The 24,050-nt window shown below is 32.6% G+C and overlaps 2 protein-coding genes and 1 long non-coding RNA gene across 5 annotated transcripts in view; 2 read left to right on the forward strand and 1 right to left on the reverse strand.

Annotated features, from left to right (window-relative positions):
* Positions 1-7,722: 7,722 nt before the first annotated feature.
* Positions 7,723-9,232, forward strand: LOC131930058 (uncharacterized). The gene is made up of 2 exons (XM_059286424.1): positions 7,723-8,156; positions 8,332-9,232. Exons 1-2 carry the CDS (start codon positions 7,867-7,869, stop codon positions 9,230-9,232), a joined length of 1,191 nt encoding a protein of 396 aa, XP_059142407.1. The 5' UTR covers positions 7,723-7,866.
* Positions 9,233-9,269: 37 nt separating this feature from the next.
* The window catches only part of LOC131930053 (uncharacterized), a 16,636-nt gene continuing 1,855 nt past the window's right edge, over positions 9,270-24,050 (reverse strand). The window contains exons 2-5 of one of the 3 annotated variants that reach the window (XM_059286420.1): positions 22,319-22,430; positions 17,508-17,619; positions 14,001-14,466; positions 9,270-10,832 (exon numbers count right to left, since the gene is read on the reverse strand). In XM_059286420.1, the coding sequence (XP_059142403.1) occupies positions 10,282-10,832; positions 14,001-14,169 (720 nt within the window). In that variant the 5' untranslated portion in view covers positions 14,170-14,466; positions 17,508-17,619; positions 22,319-22,430 and the 3' untranslated portion in view covers positions 9,270-10,281. Of the gene's footprint in view, positions 10,833-14,000; positions 14,467-17,507; positions 17,620-22,318; positions 22,431-24,050 lie in introns of those variants that run through there. The other 2 variants (XM_059286422.1, XM_059286421.1) reach the window with 2 other exon arrangements.
* LOC131930054 (uncharacterized) lies at positions 12,909-13,355 on the forward strand. The gene is made up of 2 exons (XR_009384077.1): positions 12,909-13,089; positions 13,221-13,355. It is a non-coding gene; the product is annotated as an uncharacterized LOC131930054 (long non-coding RNA).

The raw sequence follows: 24,050 nt of genomic DNA on the forward strand, positions 1-24,050 counted from the left end.
ATTCGTATGTGCTCGAAAGTTAAGAGCATTTGAGTGCACTTGGAGTAATGACAAAAACTATTTCTGTTGTTTTTTGTTTGTTTCATTCAAGTTTAAAAATTGAGACCGACGTTCCAACATTGAAATATGATGTTTTCACGATGAAAATATGGATTTTATGTTGTAAGTACTTCGCTGGTCGGTTTAGTTTGAATCACTGGTAGACTACCTTAAGCTACTTAATTGTATGTGTAATGTGGTGGCGTATGTTAGAATCCTGTTGAATTTTTAAGGTTTTGAGCCTTTTGGGAACTATTTCATTTTTAAATTATTTTTATGGTTGTTATACTTAAATAGTAAAACGTTGAAAGAAGACGAAACTTGCAGAAATATTATTTTGACAAGTAAAAAGTAGCAAAAAATGAAAAGCAAGAATTTGTTAATTTTTATAGACGACTGTCTAGCTACAAAGTAGCACTTAAGCAATAACGAACTAAGTGTAAATATTGTTTAATTTGTTGTATAATTGTTATATAAATGATAGTTGAATACCTATACATTTTTAAATATATTTTATAATATTATATCACACGATACGTTTTCAGGTGTAAATATATGATCATGTTGCACTATACATGAAAATAAAAACGAAATATACCAACTAAAACACCAAATATTGTATAAGCGATTTATTTGTGTCCCTTAAGCCGAATGTTGAACTCTGACAAAGGAAGTGACGTATCTCTAGCACTGACCAACTGTTGTACAGTGATCTGGTCAGCTGTCACTTTGTAGATCAGCTGACCCATGATGACGACAAGAGGGTCAAGGGAGATAATTTGTATGTTTTCTGGCCTGTTGAAAGTTGAGATATAAATATAAATCATCTACTCAATTCTACTCATTGAAATAGAGACAAATGTATAGGGACAGTTCTACAAACAGTATTATATAGTAGCCGTTTTTTTATCTGTCTAATGTTTTATGTAGCTGATCAAACAAAATACTAGCTTTTACTTCGGGCTGGAAATTAAATGTGAACAAAAAATCTGTAAATGTATGTATATATGTATGTTTATCTACATCTACATAAATATATTATACATTCGCATCCACACCCACACTCACACTCACATTGATACTTACACTTACACTCACTCTCACACTCATACTTACACTCATAGAAACACTCATACATACATTCACAATAACTCTCACACTCACACTCATTGATACTTACACTTACACTTAAACTCACACTCACACTCACATTCACATTCACATTCACATTCACATTCACATTCACATTCACATTCACACTCATACTTACACTCACACTCACACTCATACATACACTCACACTCATATTGATATTTACACTTACACACACAGTCACACTCATACATACACTCACACTCATATTGATACTTACACTTACACACACAGTCACACTCGTACATACACTAACACTCATTCTTACACTCACACTTACACTTACACTTACATTTATACATACACTCACACTCACGCTCACACTAACAATCACACATTCACACTCACACTCCTACTCACACTCACACTTACATTTATATTTATAAGCTCACCTCCGCTGAAAGTTTTCGCCATGAAAATCTTACAACCAGTTCTTGTTTAGCGTCCTTTCTCCACTGCAAGAAAGTTTGAAATATCACATAATGAATAACAACCTCGCTTTGTAATGAACAAGGTACGCGACAAAATGGCGTATTTGTTTACAGCACGCTAATAACGTTTTAAAATGGCGCATCCTTCAGTCATTTTTGTATAACAGATCAGCCATTTTTGTATAACAGATCAGCCATTTTTGTATAACAGATCAGCCATTTTTGTATAACAGATCAGCCATTTTTGTATAACAGATCCACCATTTTTGTATAACAGATCCACCATTTTTGTATAACAGATCAGCCATTTTTGTATAACAGATCCACCATTTTTCTATAACAGATCCACCATTTTTAGTAACAGTAACAGTTCCGCGATTTTTAGTAACAGATCTGCTATTATTAGTAACAGATCGGCTATTTTGTATGATCTCATACATCACTAACACTACTAGACATGCCCCGACACATTAAAGCCGGATGGACGTAATAGATGTCCTCTACATTTGACTTTGTCCTGCAAAGAAAATTCGAAATCAGTTTTTATTATTTCAAAAATATTATGTTACTGTTATAATTATTTATTTATATTTTTTTTTTATTTTGTGAAATTTACAGGCAAAGGGAAATAAACAGTTAAATTTGAAAATCACTGTTTTTACACAGTTGCTTTTCCTTTATATAAAAGGAAGTCAACGTAATTTTAAATTTATAATTACATTTCATATTCCATTTCAAAATTTGATTTAAGCAATGTTATATAACAAAACGGGTAAAATCTTAGTTTAGCGTCGTAAATTCCAACGTAGCTAGTAATGTGCGATGAAGGTAACTAATGAATATTTCTTTCATTTGGGCATATTTATGTCATATTTTACATAATATAACAGATAATTGAATAACAAATCACAATCCAAGACCAAACCAGTCATAAATATCCTGGAATAAACTTTAAACTACCCCGTTCGAGACAACAATGAGTAAATTCAAGCAGCGGCCATGTTTCAAAAACAATAAATTGTCTATTCGCATGTCTTTTGTGTTGATTTTGTGGTTTAATATGATTGCTTTGTATTGTTTTAATACATGCCTGGGGGTCGTCCATAAATGACGTCACATTCGTAGGGGGGAGGGGGGTCCGTAATTTTGTGACGTTGTGTGATGAGGGGGAGGGGGGGTTCACATGGTGTGACGAATTTTAGACGTAATTTTGCGTTTTAGAAAACTGTTTTAATACATTGTAATAACAATTGATTAAAATTCTCTATTTTGACAGAGTTCAGACAAGATTTTGGAAAAATATAGCTGTTTAAAAACAATTCAACTGCAATTTTGAGGGGGGTTGTAGGCTGAGGTGTGACGTCACTTTAGGGGGGTGGGGGGGTCTGGCTTTTTGTGACGACGTGTGGGGGAGGGGGGGGGGTAAAAATCGTCAAAAAAGCGTGACGACATTTATGGATGACCCCCTGTATAGTAATTTTTCTTTTTTTTAAAATATAGTTGACATGAATGACTAATAGACTTTTTCAGACTTAATAGTGTGCATCCAAGACCACAACAATTGTTGGGAGGTCGAACTTTTGAACACTTTATTTGCAGTAATCAAATCAATATTAGATCACACATAAATGACGTCGCTCTTATGATATTAATGGCAGCGTGAATTATTACAGAGCAAACATATGAACATATTGTTTCAGATAGAAATTGTGATTTGTGGCGGGGAGAGGTTGAGTAGAACTCAGCGATGTGATTTTGGAGACGGGTCAGGTTTTTTTTTTTCGTGAAAACAGGGGATGGTTGTGGGAGAAAGACCAGCTGTAGAAGTATGACGCGTCATTCATTGGTGATCCATTTTCTCAGTGGGGACGATAGAACTATTAAGAAGGGTCAAGAAATGTAAAAAGCTTGCCTAGTCGCATTTCTTGAACCCCACCTTTTTCATTCCCCCACTTAGCACATCGTCAACGAGTTAACGCTGGCACGTGACGTCATGTACCGGTACCGCCGACCGTTAGGCTAATTTTATAGAAAAAGAAACAACAAACACTGGCTTTTTGACGCTTTTGCGACGTTTAATTTGATTACATAAGTTGGTGTTCATTAAACAGCCCCTAACACATCTATCACTCGTCCATTTAAACGTACGTAGTTATTTCAGCAAGCTTGCTGTCTTGAGACTTTCGGCCCTTTAAAAATGTATTAAGCTCTCACCGTGTAGAACTAGACTACCCATATTAAGCTCCAAAAGAAGCTGGGTGAAAACAGGATGGGCGTCCGATTTTGAAGCTGCTCTGCGCTTTATAAAAAGCACAATAAACTATAAGATGACACTTATATTAAAGTAAATTATAGTTCTGAATCTTGATACATTAAAAGTGATATTCGGAAATTAAGAGCCAGACAGTCAACATGATATTTCAATTTAAGTCCAAGAAAATAAATTTCCTCAAACGATGGAACATTACTAAATTTTCGCGCAGTTTAGCGAAGTTGAATTTAAGTATTTACGTCATCTTATACAGCGCGATAGCCTACTGGTGCTCCAACGCGGCCCATGCTAATGGCCGTATTCCTAACGCCCCGCATTAGACGCGGCTTATTCGTCGGCAGGCATTTGGTGGAAAGACTTTTTGACGGGGATAATGTGTTGCGGCCGTTTTGCCAAATGTCTTAAACTAGCAGGCTTGCAACATTTGTGATGATTCGTTTAAGCAAGGTATACATATACTAATGCTTATTTATCGTTATTTTGATTGAACAAAGCATTACAGAGGTTCTCCATCAACCACCTAGGTATTTTTCCCCGTTCACCTCCTTTCATGAGACCGACACGTCATAAATTGTGGACCCGCCTGAGTTGACGTCACAAATCTTCACTCACTCCCATAGCAAATCATATGTGACATCATTTAGGGACAACCCCATGTCACTCACTTGGGTACTTGATATTGACATTTTGACAACAAAGGATAACCAAAATGTGTCTGGCAGGTTGAGACTTGCGATCGACCATAATGACAACACTCACTTAAGGGGTGGACTGGCTCATTGTTTTAGATGATGTTTTACGAGGGAAGCTGGTGGATAATACATTTTGTCTCTCTGTATATATAAACGATGACAAACATTTATTGTTGTCAAAATTATGGCTAGAGATCTTAGAAAAGGCAGAGGAAAGCGTAATTTTTTACATTATGACTTGTTGTGACATTTACGACAAAAATATGACGGAGGTTGGGGTTTAATTAAGGTAAAGAGAAGTAAAAAAAATGTCATAAGTTACAATAGAATTACTAATTGATGAAAAGAAAAACCTGAAATGAAAATAGTGAACATTCAAACAATAAGAAAAAACTCAAATTATATAGTAATAGTAAGATCAATTAAACATTAGTAAAAAAAACGTGATTTAATACATGGATACAAGTTGCATCTCACAATGCTTCTAGAATTAATAAAGTTGTTTGTTAGGAAATTCACATTTTTAAAAAAATGCTTTGTAATACGGACAATACAACAAGACAATCATATTTTAATATATTTTCATACGAATAGAAATGAAAGGGAAGCTACTCTCAATAACATTTTCTTAAGATGGCTGCTGTTTTTAATAGCAAATTTACCATCTCGAACAGGGTTGATAAAAATTAATTTCAGGATATTTAAATTGATTTAACCATAAATGGTGATCTATTATTCAATTATCTATAATACTTTATCAAAATATACGAAAATATACTCATATTTAATGACATATTCATTAATTCACTCTCTCCCACATAACTAGTTTTGGCCGAATTTACGACGCTAAACTAAGATTTTACCACAAAACGTATTTGGGGGTTAATTTTTTTTATCTCTAAGTTTTTAAAGGTTTTTTTCAGTTCAAACATTAATTTTAAATTTTTATGAACAGCCACTATCAGAGCTGGGGTTACCCTGACCTCAATGCTAAAGGAAAGGAAAATTGGTAATCTATCGTTTTGGGTACGTAAAATCGCCCGCGGCTATTAATGTACGAAAACGTTACCTCATTGTCAAGGCTGTAATAGAAGTATATTGTGATATGTTTGTGTCAAATATTATAGATAAATGAATAATAAACCTAAATCAATGGCTAAATATATCAATATAGGCCAGAAATTAACTTTAAACAGCTCTGTCTGCAAGCAAGATTTGCTATATAAACAGCAGCCATTTGTAAAATAGAGTGACTTCCGCCTGAATTTCGCGCTATATGTCTATAAAAATAAAACTTTAACAAGATGGCTGCTATAGTAAATGAGCGTGGTTGCATCTGTTGGAAACATCGCTGGTGTTCATTTATTACTGAAAAGTTTTAATTCAAATGTTTAAAAACAGGTACATAAATGAAACAAGGAAACATTTTTGTATTTTTCAAAACATAAATCCTCCTCAAAATGTGAAATAATTATTAAAATGTAAGGAGTCACCTGTTTTTCACATTACTAGTCGCGGCCGATTTTACGTACCTAAAACGATAGATTACCGGAAAATTAAAGAGTGGCAAAAAGAAAGGAATTAGGCTTATAAACAAACGTGATAACAAACCAACTTTCTACACCAGATTATGGTTAACATCACCTACCCCAGATATAAGCTACTAACGACATTTCCAAACACAAAAAAAAAACAATTCTCATCCACGTACGACTTCGTACGACTTTTAAAAGGCCAACAGAAACTTCTTCCCTCCATAAACGGAACTACAAAATTATTAATTGGAGGATCTTTTTTAACTCCTCAGATGGAAAATCACGGAATTACAAAAATATTAATAACAAGTTGTTTTTTTTTCTAACCTCTCAGACTCGTATATTTGACTAATCAGCTGCAAAACCAAACAGTAGAACAAATCGTCCACCACCTTCTCCAAAGCAATTTTACTAGCAGCCAAGAAATCTATTCCAAAGGGAGTATAAAAAAAAAATAAAAGTTACGCCCCAAAATGGACCCCAGAGATTCCATGACAAACTTCAGCTCTTCTACTTCTTCTTCTTCGTTCTTAATTATTAGTGTTGAAGGGGATCGAGATTTATCTGCCAGTGGGTTTGAACTTTGTTCGAATTTATCAACCATGAACTTTTTTGCCGACTCGACCACGCCTCCAACACAATTAAGCGTTACGTGCCAACTGGTTAAGCGCCATTGAGGCCATTGACTCCGATTTCAGCCTGCTTTTCTTTTTGGATTTGCTTCCATAGCCTTTGTCCAACCAAGAACAAACTACAAGGCAGCAGTTGTTTAATTTTGGAGATGTCTTTCCTAGAAGAGTGGCTGTCCCCAGCTAACGAGCCTCATCTGCCCGAGGGTTCGAACTCGAGACTTTTCGGTTTAGCAACCATGAGCTTTGCCGATTCGACCACGGCGACCCCCAAACTTCAGCAAAATGGAACAAATAAATATCAGCCACAGGGAAGAGATTGAAGAACAACAGGCTGACATGGAGTCTCAAGTCAAACAATCTACAAGTGGGGGAACTTACAGATTATTAGTATAAACGTGTTTTTTTATGTTTTATAGCGATCGCTCTATAAGTTGGCCTTCATGGGTGAACTATTTCCCATGGTTGAGTGATTTTTGCCTAAGTGCAGACAGCAGGCTAAGAAAGGGGCAGGTAATAGTCTTTTAGAGATAGCAAGTTACTACTGATCGACTTTCAAAGCAAGTATTTGTAGTCGTGTTCACAGACACAAAGACACACACACACACAGGCACACACTGACATACAGACAAGATTACAAAATTAAATTTTTCAGACTCATTGAGGTTTAAAACCACAATACTTCCTCTATACTCCGACTACGAGAAAGTAAACGGCAGGCAAGACATACTGACGCTTTCAATTAAACCTCCGAGGACCAAAAATTAAATCTCTATTAAATTTAATAGATATCTAGTTCTAGATAAATCCGGAAATACCCGTAACGTTTAAAATATTCTTAATTCTCGTTTTGACTATATCGATTAGTTGTTAATTACATTTCTAAAGACCCTATACTAATATCAGAATAGACGTCAAGATAAATCCGAAGACGGGGTTACCCGAACATTGACGGTACACTAAGGCTGCGGATACACTATACGTCGGCAGACCGAATTTTTTCATCTGACGTCAGGTGTTGTCCAATCTGCCGAAGAGGGGTGCGCCCCGGCGGTTACACTGTAGCCCGCCAGAACGTATGTCTGACTACCGGCAGGCATTGTTTTCAAAACAAAAATGGACGACCAAATGAAGATTCATTTTTTAGCAGAAAACATGCTTCTCAAGATTTTATTACTAAACGAAAAGGAATGGGTTAATCCTATATTTGCTGAAAGAGAAAAATGTGGCGAATTTCACACTTTGTTTCCAAAACTGCTGGAGCAGCCCCAGAAATTCTACGAGTACTTTAGAATGAACAGGGACACTTTTGAGTACATACTCAACAATATTAGGCCGTACATAGAAAAACAGAGTAGCTTCAGGAAATGCATTTCTCCAGAGGAACGCCTGGCGGTGACATTGAGGCAAGTGTCTGTAGTACTGTTAATACACTAAATACCATAGTTAACAGATGTGTTCTATACATTAAAAAAGCAATAACTAAGCTTTAAATTAGGTTGGAATGTCCTAGTAGTGGGGAGTAGATCATTACAGTCATTACCTGCTTTTAGTGTTTAATTTGATTAATTTCTTTTCCAGATACCTATCAACTGGATTAGCCTTCAGATCTTTGGCCTTTTCATATCGAATCGCCCACTCAACTATTGCCAAGATTATTTATGAGACCTGTGATGCTATATGGAACTGCTTCACTGAAAAGCATATGCCAGTACCAACAGCAGTAATGCTTGAGCAATGTGCCAAGGACTATGAAGATTTATGGAATTTCCCAAACTGTGTTGGTTCCATTGATGGGAAGCATGTTCGAATTAAATGTCCTAAATTATCAGGTTCAAAATACTTTAATTATAAAACTTTTCACTCACTCATCCTTCAAGGATTGGTAGATGCTAGATATAAATTTTTAAGTGTAGACTTTGGAGCATATGGAAGGCAAAGTGACAGTGGTGTTTTTATAGAGTCAAATCTCTATAAACAGATAGAAATGGGTTTGTTTCCTTTCCCCCAAGCAAGACAATTACCTGGGACCACTTTTAATCTTCCTTATGTTATACTAGGAGATCAAGGATATCCTTTAAAGGATTACCTAATGCGCCCCTACAGCTCAGGTCCAGCAACAGTTCCACATGATGTTGAAGTTTACAATTATAGGCATAGTAGAGCCAGACGTACAGTAGAATGTGCATTTGGAATACTAGTTGCTAAATGGAGATGTCTAAAGACAGAGTTACAAGTTGATCCAAAACACATAGACAAACTAGTCACTGCTGTTTGCTTGTTGCACAATATCATTATAGATAAAGAGGGAATTAATGAAACTATGATGCATAATATAAATTTGGAGATTGTTACCAGTGCAGCAGAGTGTGTTAAATCAAAACGCTATAACAGAGCTGGTAGAGAAGCTTACAATATTAGAGATCAGTTCAAAGCATATTTAATGCTGAAGGAGCTGTACACTTCCAATATGATAAACTAAATACTTACACTATCTAAGATATTATAAAACAATTTTAAGTTTTGATGCCACTGGTATTTAATTGAAATAAACTTCTTTGGTTGTTATGCTACTGTTGTTTATATTTTATTTATATTTGGCATACATAAAAATATAGAGACCATTGGTCAAGTTACCATATATATATATATATTCTTGCTTGTCAGACCTTCTAGCTAGCATTGAATTCTTATTAGGTAACATCCTTCAACACACCTTTCAATTCATCAATTTACCATTAAAAGAAAATAAGTTTAAGACTGCATTTGAAGATGTCTTAAATAAAATAAAAAGAAATTTATTAACACATTTAATTTTTATACAGCCATAACAAAAAATCAAGTAATTAATTTAATAAGCTTTAATAATTAATGAAACAATACATGATTTCAGACCCGTATTATTTATCAAAATAACAAATAGGGTCTTAAACTTCTGATGGATTATATGTACCCACAAATTTATTACTTTTGAATGAAACTATTATTTTTACCATGAGGATAAAAATTAGTAGAGTTAAGAATACAGTATGATGAGAACATAGTTAAATCTATAGCAATTATTAATTAGTTAGTAGTCTACAGGTACTACTATTAGATAATAATTTACATTGACTACATGGTTAAGGCTACAAGTAATAGTTAAAAGAACATCAGCCTTACTACAAGCTAGTAGTGAAAAACTGGATATCAGTAGAATCACAAATTCACCATAAACAAACTTGAAAGTAATGATTTCAAAGTGATAAATAATAGCAAAAACAAGTCAATGAATAAAAATAAATAATACAGTTTCTAGCAATACCCGTATAACAAAATCACAAGATCAAATGTACTGTTTTGAAACAACACTGATGATTCAGTTGAAATAAAACAAATTAGTAGCATTATTGCATACTTGAAATACTTTTATATAATTAGACTCAATAACCAATAACATGTTTGTAATTTCAAATAATTAACATTAGTCAAGAATAAAGAAGACTATGTAATAACAGATAACATACAAAGTTCTTAATCATTACACATTGCTCATTCACAGTCTGCATCATCAATTGTGTCAAAAATAACTTGTTGTATCTTCATCCTTGTTAACAAGCTCACTCTTTTAGGCATATCTTCAAAATATGGTAATAAACTCATCAGGAAATGGTAGTTATCATCATTCTTGATCTCCTGTTTGTCATTAATCTTTTCAATTTGTTCTAATTTCTTTTTCTCTAATGTTATCAACTGATTAATGGCGTCAGCTTTGTCTGCCTTTCTTTTGCATTGTAGCTTTGGTTTTTCAATTGGCAGAACTATTTCTGGATCTCGCACAGCAGCTTCGTCCAGTGAGTCCGAATTGTTGAAATTTATTTCAGCCACAATAGTTTCACTAAATTCAGAACTTGATGTATATGGAAAACTGCTTAGCATTGGTCTAGAAACAAAAACATCATTTAAAAATGCTAATTGATTTATGTATTTCCATGGTACTTTAGTGTTAGCTGCTGCACTTCCAGTTACTTTTTTTATGTTCTTTGTGTGCTCTTTCCTAAAGGTGTCTCGTAAATTTTGCCATTTGGCTTTTGCTTGTGACACTGAAATATACAAACAAAACAATTTAGATTATATGCTTTTAACTTCCATTTAATATATTTATTTCTGAATTCAGACACCATTCTTTCTACAGGCTGATAATTAAATGTTTACATAAGCTAATGGCTAATTTAATAATTAAATAAAACAGTCATCTTTGATATTTAATATTTAGTAGCTATGCTAATCAGTAAAAATTAAAATGTTCAACTATAGACTATAGTAGTTAAATAGTTAACTAATAAATAGCTAGATCTATATTCTACATTTAGGCCTACTAGACCTATAGATAGATTCTACTTAATTTAATTTTAATTCTACTACTTATTACTAGTTTACTAGTAATTTGCTACTTGATTATTAGTAATTTAATTAAATCAATTACATTAGTCTCTTCTCTACTAAATAGTAAATAATCATTCATTAGTGATCACTGATTAGTCAATGACAGAGTAGGCAACATGTTACATCAGTTACATTTAGTTAGTTTAGTTAAGTATTAAGTTCAGTTAAGTTAGTAGAGTAGATAGATAGCTATCAAGACTTTTCTACTAGACTACCTTGTTTAAATGTAAATAATAATACTTAATTAGTATTACTAGTATTAGTCTAAAGTCTAATACTAATTAACTATTAAATATGGCAGGAAACAGATTGGTACCGCAAAATGCATATTCGGTCTTCGCCGTTCATAAACTTTCTAACCAGACATCGTTCGGGGATTTTGTTTATACTGATAAATAGAGCAAGGTTTTTACAAGCTTCGTTAGCAACATTTTTGTGGAATTCGTTTTTTATGACATTTTGTGCCGCGGCGAAGGATGCGAAGTATGCAAATCTGGACGGAATGGATCTACTTGGAAAGTACGTGTACTGCACTAATGAGGTAAGAAATAATATTTTGTAAAAATAACTATTATTTTTTTATGGATTTTTCATTAGAAATGATTGCTGTAAATTATGAAAGTAAAAAAAAAGTATATTTGAATGCGTTTTTTACTTTAATTTGAACAAAATGACTGCCGAAAATTACGACACATCGGCGTCGCTGAAAGCGGGAATTTCAGTTAATTTTTTACGGATATAAAATTGTATTTTTTTACTCCGAAGCATGTATTTAAATAACAGTTAAGTTAAATCTATTTAATTCTGTAAAATATAATTATTATTTTGCCGTAGATACTTTTTTTTATATTTTTAATGATTTTCTGTCGCGGAAAATCGGTATTCGCACCATGCACGCACGCGTAGTAAAACTAGACTTATCTTTAAAACACGAGAATCTTGAGTACACTGCGAATAACAAAGTTTTTAAATTTTAGTTTACTTTTGACTTTAAGCCATTTGTTTTAAATCGAAATTAATTGATAATGTAATTATTTCAAAGTAAAAATTTTCCGTCGCAAATTGGCTTCTAACCTTCGCCACTGAACCAGCCTACGCACGACATTCGCGCGAGTCTGTTTCTTCGCAATAGTCTGTATAGTGTCGAGGGCTAATTCTAAAAAGAATCGAGTCCTTACTAATCTAATGTTTATTAAAATTAGGTACAATTGTTGGAACGCATGAGAAATAACAAATTAATATTTCTTTAAATCTACAGCCAAAAGAAAGTAGAACTTTATAACTCTGTAAATTATGAATCGAGTGACGGCTGTCGTGAAAACGGGAGCCATTTTACTCTTTTTTTTTAGGGTGACCTACTTTTATTATATAATTTTAAAATTCATCGATTTGATAAGCAGCTGAGTAGCTGACTACGCATGCGATATGGCTGGCACGTTTTGGGATAGGGATCGAGTACACCATAGAATTTTTTTTCTTTGAACTAAGCGTATTTTTTTTTTAAATCAAAAGATACTTACATATCAGTTGTTGATTTCAATTTCATTATAGATCTAATCACTAACTTCAGTTTTTAAAAGTAATTTTGCTTCTAGAACTAGCGTATTTTCAAAATTACGTAGATTCTAAATCTAGATCTATTCACTTACTATTTGACAACCGTGTCAGTAAAATGAGGTCACCGCTTCCAGATTCTTAGGTTTTAATTATGTTTGTCACTTTGAACTATTATAAGTAGCATTAAAACAACTGCATCTATTATCAACATTGTTTTTATATGCCAGTTCTAATTATACATTCTGTTCATTACCAATTCTAATGAAATCGTATCAGGCCCTAACACCCTGTTCACCTACACTGACACTACACTTGAATGACGCCACAGACAGTCGTAACTTTAAATTAATGTTCAAAGTACTAAACAATTATAATTAGCCATGTAAATGCTGCAACTATATTAAAAATTGGCATATAGACATATTTTATTAATTATGTTTTTTATATAGACCTTCTATATTTAACTCTGTTATTTTTTTCTTCCCCAGAGTGTTTCTAAAAGCCAGAATTTTAAAGGGGAGGGCGGTCGTTTTTTTTCTCAAGAATAATTATAGAAATAAGCTATAAACTGGTATATTTTGTAAAGTTTGACATAATTACAAATAAATGTATGCCTAAGTGACATTTCTGTGTAATTATATTGTTAATTTTGTGAATTTCGTGGATTTTTGGACCTCACTACATTTAGATGTAAAAAAAATCTCAGTTGAGTGAGTGTGGTTAATCTACATTTTGAACGTGATGTAAATGTCTAGTGCTATTAATTTTTATATTTTTGAATTCCTCGATTGTTAAGCAACAAAATTGATATATAATATGTCAATATTTGTTACTTTGAAAATTGGCGAAAATCGACCCTAAAAGTAGATGCTTGAGGGTTGAATCTGTTTCCTGCCCTATTAGATTTAGATTCAAAAGTAGTGGTAAAATTGAGTTGAGTAGAAGAATCAATCACTAGATCTAGACTAGATCTTTTAGTACTAGACCTAGATCTAGATCTACTAGATTCTAGATCTAAAATCTAGATCTAAATCTAGTCTAGTAGATCTAGATTCTAGATTAGATCTAGAATCTAGTAAAAGTGGGGCTAAGCCGCTAAAGTCTAAAGCTAGTCTACTAAAAGTCTAAACTAAAGTAAGCAAGAATCTAGATCTAGTAATTCTAGTAGTTAAGCAGTTAAGTATTAGTATAGAAATTTAGAATAGAATATAGAATCTAGATCTAGATCTAGAATCACATCACAACAATGACTTAATTTGTTACTTAACTTGTACATCCGAGTTCATCAGCTATTTCAGACCATAATTTTTTTGAGATGTCTCTATTGTGGTAGCATGGGTTCGATGTATCCCATAGTGGCGTTCTCTCTTGAACTAGTAAAATAAGCTTCTCCGTGTCAAGTACCACAACAACGTTATTTGTACTGAAGCCCTCCATTTTCTTTTTTGTTTATCCCTGCCAGATAAATTTTCATCAGAATGTGTTTTCCGTCAGAACAGAAACAAAATTTTAAGTTCATCATCAGGTGCCTGAAGACTCGGACGATGAGTTCGGATCTAGTGTAACCAACAGTACTGGATTATACTTTTTGTTTGCTTTCCAGTTGTTCGGCCTTGTTGCCAGAAACAGAAATTCGGTCTGCCGACGTGTAGTGTAAACGCAGCCTAAGAATTATCATGATTTCTTTCAACGAACATCGTGACCTATAAAAACTCACCGCAGTATGTGTCGTTGCTGTATATAAGATTTCAATATTTTAAATAGTGCTACTTTACAGTATTTCTACAATCTATAGTTTTTAACTGGAGTCATTTTACAAAGCAGAAATATTTTTTTTATTTGACCGTTACAATATGATTACTTAATAGGCTAATAAAATATAATTATGTAAACTTCAATAGAATAAACTTTCTTTAGAAATAATACTGAATTTATCAGCAAAATATCTAGTAAACTGTTTTTTTTTAAATATTAATTCCCTTTGTTTTCGTTTGGCGTCAACGCAATATCTCTCTCATCGCATATAATAATTAAAATAATCTGGGCTTTCTAAAAGCAGTAATGTGTTTACTTGATATATAGAGAAATAGTTGTATTAATTCATCTCATTCGTTTGTTTTGGGTTTTATTTATTTTATCGCAAGTCTTAACGTAAGTATAACAATTTATATTACCAAAATAGAGTAGTCACATTAAGTATTATGTGTACTTTAACGAGCTTAACTATGTAGGTCGAAGAATAGCCCTGTCTTTTCATCTTTCGACAGTTATTTAATCTACTCATTATAGTGGTATCAATTAATATATTAAAAAGGGAAGAAGTTCAATGACATTTTACACTGAGTATTTTAAAATACGTTTTTCAAATCACCTTAAAGTATTTAATAAACCTATTTAAAGTTTGTCATTTTATTGATTTCAATATAAAATCAGAATTTTTTTTTCATCTGTAAATGTTTTTCAAAAAATGCAAAAGGTCATCATGGTGATATATAACTGGAAAAAAGTCAACAGTTAAATATAGTTTTAGATCTAAGTCTTACTGGAAGACATAGCATAGAGTTTTATGTGGGGGAGGGGGTTCAACTAAATGGGCTGTATTCGATGATGTCTTGGTGCTTCTCTCATACACACAACACCACCGCACACACACACAACATCAACAACAAATGAAGTAGATAACAATCAGTGTCGCAAGACAGGTCATCGCGTGTAATCCCCTGTTTGTTTTTTTTTTACTGATGAGACCGTAGTATCTGTTACTAGAAACATTTTTAATCAGATACTGAAAACATTTTTAATGCACATTTTTTGTACTGCCCTCGCCACCAGATTTAATTCGTATTTTAGGGTATTTTTAGACACTCGTTTGAACTGAAGATTCTTAAAAATGTTATTTTATATCAGCTATTGCATATAACTTAATCATAACATTTGTAAGTAGGTTGTGACTTTTTTTACTTTCTCGTATATACGAAGTAGGGCCTATAGAGAAAGTCTTGTAATCGTGCAAAAAAATAATCGAGATTTTTAAAAATCTCGACGTTTTACATCTCACTGATACGGAAAAACATAATTTTGCAATCTTGTCCGTATGTCTGTGTGTCTGTCTGTGTGTCTGTGTGTCTGTGTGTGTGTAAACACGATAACTTGAGTACCGTTACAGCTAGGTTGATGAAATTTCATATATGAGTATTTTATCAAAATCGTAGATCCGTATCAACTTTTGAGCGATTTCCAATAACCGGAAGTGGTACTTTTTCTACTTAGATTTTTTTTCAAAAGCCTATAACTTGGGTACTATTTCAGATAGATAAATAAAATTTCCCATGTAAGTAAAAGATCTAATTCTCTACCTTCTGTCAAATTTTGAGTAATTTACGTTGACCGGAAGTACTTATTTATGCTATTTCCGATTTCTCAAAAAACGCATGTAAATTTATAAAGTACTAATAATATTGCGCACTATTATGCACATCTTTATTTAGCGTTCACTTGGTGTGCAATTCTTTTTTCTACGATATTTTATTCTATTTTAAAAAGTTTGAGTATTTAAAATGGATTAAAACTCATGTCTAGAAGTCTATATCCCGAGTTGCCATCCCCCGTAGTGTTATATTAGATATTTCGAGAACGTTTAGGGGAGATCACTCCCGGTTTATTTTACGATGTTTAAGGATGGGGTAGGGGAGAGACTTAAGAAAGTATTGCGTCAAAGTGTTGCATTTAGCATATTTCAGTGTAAAGGGAAGCTACTTAACTAATTTTGTTTTTTAAATACAATATTGGCTAGTTATATCCCCTTATGGGACCAAAAAAAAATTTCCAAATATGTAGGGGGTGGGCTAAAATATAGTTTTAGGGGACAATTGAGACTTTTGTCTTTCTATGTGAGAAGATGGGGGGGGGGGGGGGGGGGGGGGGTAACGAAAGTCGTCAAAAGTTAATAATCGATGTATTAGTAAATACAGATTATTTTAAACTACATCAAATCTCAATTCATTAATACAACGCAAGTCGCCAAGGGATAAGTGATACTCGACCTTTTGGGTGAAATGCAGAGTTTGCCCCCATCTCCCCCCCACCCCCCTCCCGAACGAAATGGAATTCATATAGAAAACATGTAGGCTACTTTTAGCGGTGTCCGCGCCCATGTAAATGTTGTCCGCTCCTTCCCCCCCCCCCCCCCCCCCCCCATCAAAGAAAAAAGTCTGGAAGAAACCCTAGTTAAATAGATCGAGCCGACCCGCGACGTAACATACGCCGCTATTTAATTGTTTTATTTTCAACTTTTCACTGCATTTAAAAGCAAGCTATTCTTTTTTTTTTGTCTACGTGGTTTGTTAATATTAACGGCATCTGGTATTCCAGTAAAATTCAATTTCTAAAGTCTATCCATTTTTTTTATTACAATTTTTTAAATTGTTTATTTCAGTCGCCACTATTTTGCTTTTTATGTTTATCAAGCCGTAAAAAAAAAGATATGGCAATGTAAGTATTTTATTGTCCTGCTCTGTATATTTTAGTAGATCTACTAGGCTTTCTTTGGTATTTATTTGGCTACATTGAAGCTTGTTTTTTTTAAATGCATGTATATAGTTTAATGAAATACCAAGAATTTATAACTGATGATGTACTTTGTGATTATCATGTGTATTACTGATCATGTAATGTCCAACTTGCATGTGTACAAAAAAAATTACTAATAATGTAATATCTAGTTTTGTTTTGTATTCAAAAAATTAATATTATAATTAAAATAATATTTAACAGACCAGAACAGCCTCCATACAACATCAGTCTGAATGTGGCTGGACACATGGACTTTCATATAGAGTTGCCAGACGGGACCTTCAATTCAAGTTCTCTTGTAGTTCTAGCCTCGATCTGGATTATCACAGTTTTGTTGCTTATGTACAATATCATGTAACTCAACATAAGATATATATATATATATATATATATATATATATATATATATATATATATATATATATATATATATATATATCAGCACAATAAAACTGTCAGCACATTTAAACTTATTGAATGTAATTAAATGAAGACAATTTGAAAAGAGGCTTATTATGTACAACCAAGGGACGAACAAAGAGTCATACGCTTGTCTACTATAACCCTTAAGAAGATAGCAACATATGATCATCAATTTATGACGTCCTTGGTGAGGGGGGGGTGTGCTAGAAAAAATGTACTTTTGTGGACACATGTGGAATGACGGTAGGGAGGGTTCAAAACTACATTTTTGTATACGTTATGAATGGATAAGTTTGATGTTTTAGATGTATTCCTTTCTTATTTTTTCATTCCCTTTTATTGAGCTATTGTGCTACTCGAGTGTATACTGTTATGGGAAATTACTTTATTATAGATCAACAACTGACTTGTTTTGTCTTTTATTTTTTTGTTTTTTGATAGATATTGATACAGGCTTTACTCGAAATATTAAAACATAACTATGACACTCTTTCAAAATAAATATGTTTAACGTTCTAGTAGATATTGATACAGGCTTTACACAGGCTTTACACGAAATACTGAAACATAACTATGACACTCTTTCAAAATAAATATGTTTAACTTTCTGGTAGCAATTTTGTCTGTTCTAAAGCTTGCACTATTTGTGTATTCATTGTATATTTATATATTCATTGTATATTAATTGTTAATATTTGTTTATCTTTTTATACAATTTAAAAAAAAATATTTATGAAAATTATATCTTCCTGTCATTTACTTGAACATTAAAATTATTAGTGATACTTTACAATTTCTACACAATTAATTCTTCTAATTCAATTTAATTTTTATAAATCTTTTAAATCACCTGTAATAAAAGATTTGTAAAGTTGCAACATGTATAACCTGAATATATTTGCATTAAATATCTACATTAATATATGCAGTATTTCTTTAGTTTTAAAACATAGCTTTACCCAACGGATGCTCATAAAATTCAGTTGTGTTTTTAAGACGAAGATGAATTAATATTCACAATCTGTTAATAAAATTAAGTATTTGTAATTAAGTGATGTAACTACATCATGACCTATAAAGGAAAATGTAATTACTATGCGATGATTATCACATGTTTTAATTACATTAGTAAATTATGTACTTTATTTCGATAGAACGAAAATCAAAAGTCTTTATTGTATTTTAACTGTTATTTGCTGAAATGTAACATATTAAAAAATGGCAAGCTAGATATTCTAAAATACACAGTTACATAGCCAAAACACATATGCTAATCGTTAAATAGTCATTTGCGTATTAGTAAAAGTATTTTAAAAATTAATTTTCTAAATGAGTAGAAGACACCAAAAATACTTGTAATGCTGACTTTTTCAGCATTAATCTATATTGAAAAGCGATAGTCGTAATTGTAGTATTTGAATAATTAAATGAAATATTTCTCGTAGTCATCTCACTCATAGTGGAAACACAACTACAGAGTTACAGTTTATATTGGGAAAACCCTGAAAATTAAAATATTTTATTTTGTTTTCAAGAAAAGAGAGCTCTGAACATATATATATATATATATATATATATATATATATATATATATATATATATATATATATATATATATATATATATGTTTATATATATGTAAACATATATGTATACATTCATAAATAGTAAGGTAGATATGCATACGTACCCCGCCCGTCTCGGGGTATCCAAACTAGCACCCATTTGGATAGCTCTGTTGTGGCGATGGAACTACTTTTTTTTAAATGGTACTCAACAAATGTGGTTATGAAAACTGGAATGTTGTTTTTTGTAAGATTTTTCTAAAGATTCGATGTTTTTCATGTTTTTGGTATTTCGGTACCTAGTTGTTACCTGTGAGAAACGGGTCCAAAGTTTTATCGCGATTCGTGTCAGCGAACTGATTTGCGGAGTGTAACCTGGCCTATAAGGGCAATTGCCACTGACACAGTATGAAGCGGTTCGTGTTGAACATTGTTTATTTCAACATTTTTATAAAGTGATACTTTCAGTGTTTCTACCATCTATAGTTTTTAACTGCACTCATTTTTAAAGCAGAAATTTTGTTTTAAATTTGCTTGTTCAAATCGTATTATGTAATAAACAAATTAAATATATTCATCAAAAGTTTAATAGAATAAACTTTATTTAGAAAATAACACTGGATATATCTGAAAAACATATTTCAAGTAAGTTGTTGGTTTTTTTTAAATATTATTTCCCTTTATTTTTGTTTAGCGTCATCGCTAAAAAAAAAATTAAAATTTCTAGGCTTTCTAAAAGCCGTAAATTTTTTACTTAATATAAGGTGCATTAATTTATCTCATTAGTTTGTTTAGGGTTTTATTTATTGTTTTAGTATAACAATTTTTTAATATAACTCAAATGTATAGCAAGTCTTAATGTAAGTATGTATATTAGTATTACTAAAATAGAGTAGTCCCTTTTAAGATTGCCTAAATATTTGCCCATTAATATTACACGACAGTTGTTTAATGACATTTTACACCGAGTATTTTAAAATACGTTTTTAAAATCACAATAAAGTATTTAATAAACCCAATTTAAAGTTTGTTATGTTTTTGATTTCAATATGAAATCTGACAACAATTTTTTTATTTGTAGTCATTATGGTGAGATATGACTGGAACAAAGTCAACAGTGAAATATATTTTTAGATCTAAGTCTTACTGGAAGACATAGCATAGAGTTTTATGCGGGGGTTTAACTAAATGGGCTGTATTCCCTCATGTCTTGGTCCTTCTCTCAAACACACACCACACAACATCAACAACAAATAAAGTGGATAACAATTAGTGTAGCAAGAAGGCCCTCGCAGGTTATTGTAATGTTGCGACCGTAGTAGCTTCTACTAAATATTTTTCATCAGATTCTTAAAAATTAACTTTTTTGTTTGTTTTTATGCGATTTTATGTACGAGTTTTAAATTTAAATTCGTATTTAAGGGGTATTTTTAGAGACACGCCTGTGAACTGAATAGTTGTTAAAAAAATTTACTTTATATTAGCTATTACATATAACATAAGCTTTATCTTAGTCATAACCTTTGTACGTAGTTTGTGACTTTTGAGACGATGTGTAATGAGAGCGGCGGGGGTAGGGGAGAGAGAATTAAGGAAGTGTAATATTTAAAATGTTGCATTTAAAGGGAAACTACTTAGTTCATATTTTTGGAAAATGCTGCTTTGATCGGTTATATCCCCTTATAGAAATTTGACAAAAATATTTATTTTTTACAAGCTAATATTGAACTCACTTCCTCTGTCGACAGTCTGTCGTCAGTCTGTCTAGATCGAAATGCCGGAGCGAAATTGCACGCACATCTGACATATACGGTTCGTAATTGGTACGTTGGTCAAGACATGAAGACTATGCATCGTGACATTAAATTTGATTTCATTGGTCGCTTGATTAATTCTTTATGAATTACTAAAATTTTGACCAAATTAGTACGCAGTTCTATCCACACGCGTCATAGCGGCAAAAGCGCGTTATTACGTTCAATAGCTGCGCCATCACGTTCAATAGACGCTCAATGGTTTTTAGTCATGTAACTCTATTGTAAATAAAACATATAAAGTACTGGAAAAAAAATCATAAAAAAACGTTTTAATAACAAGCTTTTATTTAATAATGCACTAAAAAGTAGAAAATAAAGTATCACTACTATTTAAATTACTATAAAGAAAAACGTGTGTCTCTTGCTAAATAACAGTAAAGGTTTCCAATAGATACTAAAGTGACCCTCGCTTTTCTATATAGTTATTTAAATAGTAGTGTATAATTTATTTTCAACTTTTTAGTGCATTATTTCATAAAAGCTTGTTATTAAAACGTTTTTTATGAATTTTTCCCAGACTACAACCCAAAGTTTCTTCCAGTCAGGCATCTCTTCGGCATTCCTCCTCCCCCCCCCCCCTCCCCCCCCCCCCCGATGAAAGTCAACCCCCCCCCCCCCCCCCCCCCGAACGAAATGAAATTTATATAGGAAATATATCCGTTTAACAGTGTCCGCCTCCCCCCCCCCCCGGAAATTTTATGTCTGATCCGCGAATATTTCAGAAGCCCCGCCCCCCCCCCCCTTCCCCTCGCCCGGGAAAGAAAAAAAAAGTCTGGAAGAAACACTGACTACAACCCTATAACTAATCTCCAACCTAGTTAACGTTTCGGATACATTTATTTTTTTCTTCAAATGGGCAATTTGTTTATATTTCAGACGCCAATTGCGCCATCCCTGTCAGCGTTTATCAGATCTGAGTTATACCAAGTTGTAAAACAGATAAATGGCGGAGTAAGTGTTTGTCTTGCTTTATTATTTTATCCCGGGTTTTCCTTGCTAATAAATAAATTTATTGTCTATGCTTATAGTCTTCATCTTATCTATATTAAATTAGCTATCCATAATGGACCGAACATGTTTTATAATATGTGATTAATATACCTACTTACTAATCATGTAATGGCCATATCTAAAAAACAGATCGTGTTATATCTAATTTTGTCTCGTATTCAAAAAATGTATGTTATAACGAAACAATATTTAACAGACCAGAACAGGCTCCATACAACATCAGTCTGTATGTGACTGGACACATGGACTTTCATATAGAGTTGCCAGACGGGACCTTCAGTTCAAGTTCTCTTGTAGTTCTAGCCTCAATCTGGATTATCACAATTTTGTTTCTGGTATACATCAACATGTAACACAACAATATATATATATATATATATATATATATATATATATATATATATATATATATATATATATATATATATACATTTCAGCAAAATAAAACTGATTGATTGTAATTAAATGAAAACAATTTGAAAAGAGGCTTATTATTTTATTATGAACAAAGGGTCATAATCTAGTTTACTACAACCCTTAAGATAGAAACTTAGGGTCGTCCATTTTTGACGTCACCAAGAGGGGACGGGGACTAGAAAAATTGACTTTTGTTGACGCATGTTGAATGGGGGTAGAGAGAGATGAAAGTTACATTTTTGTTGACGTCATGAATGGGTGATCCATTAAAGTTTGATGTTTTAGATGTATTACCTTCTACTTTATCCATCTCCTAGTATTGAGCTATTAATGTATATTTTTATAGGAAATTATTTTTTTTCGATTACCAAATGACTTGTTTTTTTTAAATTTATTTTTTAATATTTTATAGTTATAGACTTTACAAGAAATTCTCTAACTTAACTGTAATACTCTTTCATAATAAATATGCCGTTCTGGTAACACTTTTATCTTTTCTAAAATTTGCTCCATTTCTGTTTTTATTATATTATAAGTGACACTATTTTTTGTCTCTTATACAATTTTAAAAAAATTATTTATAAAAAATTATCTCTTCTTTTCATTTACTTGAAGATATCGGGTGGTCTATATTTTAAACTTACTTTTGCTGATTACCGAATAGTTATTTGGCTTTGTGATTATACAAGAAATTAATATTCCTCGTGACATTAAACCAATCAGTGATACTTGACAATTTCTACACAGTTAATTCTTCTAAATCAGTTTTAGTTTTATTCAGAGCCGGCGTTAGGGGTACGCGGGGCCTATGGCCAACCATCCGCGCGGGGCCTTATATTTTTTTCATTGGTGTATAATTAAATAAAACATGTACAGTGAGGCGTTTTTTTTTTTCTTCTCAAAGCGAATTAATATTTATAACGATATATATGGTATTTTTAAGCTGTTTATCAATCTCGTATTAACATTAAGACACTGATTAACAAATAATTTGTTTACTTAAAAGTGCTTTTGAAACGTTGCTTTTTTCTGTTAAGGCTTTTTGTTTGAAAAGTAAAAAATAAAACAGATATAAGTTTGAGACACGCATTAAAGAGACGATGAACGTCAGCTTCAAACCTGATTTTTTTACATTAATGTTTATTTATGAAAATCTTACCAGTACGTTCACAAACGAAGATCTACTTTTCTTGCCTTTCGTGAGGAAAATTCCATGATTATATCATCATAGTACAAACTGGAGGCTATGTCTTTTTCTATTGACAGAATCGACAGGCCGCAGAGCCTGTCTTGGGACATCGTTGATCTCAAATAGTTCTTGATCAACTTCAGTTTGGAGAAACTTCTTTCGGCGCTTGCCACTGTGACTCGAACTGTTTGCAAGATTCTGTAGGCGATCGCCGTATTGGGAAAGGAATCCCGAATACTCCAAATGTACTGAAGGCACTGTTTGGCTGACTTAATACCTTCGGGCACTTTGAAGCAACGTTAAATCGGTCCACAGTGGCAGGTG

Source organism: Physella acuta, unplaced genomic scaffold, assembly GCF_028476545.2.
Source record: "Physella acuta isolate Inbredline_101_S28 unplaced genomic scaffold, ASM2847654v3 ptg001710l, whole genome shotgun sequence".
Classification (NCBI taxonomy): domain Eukaryota; kingdom Metazoa; phylum Mollusca; class Gastropoda; family Physidae; genus Physella; species Physella acuta.

What these genes read in the sequence shown, in the direction of transcription:
- LOC131930058 (XM_059286424.1), top strand. Translation starts at nt 7,867, where the DNA reads ATGGACGACCAAATGAAGATTCATTTTTTAGCAGAAAACATGCTTCTC. An exon ending in CGCCTGGCGGTGACATTGAG is followed by an intron (nt 8,157 to 8,331) that starts GCAAGTGTCTGT and finishes TTTCTTTTCCAG; the next exon opens with ATACCTATCAACTGGATTAG.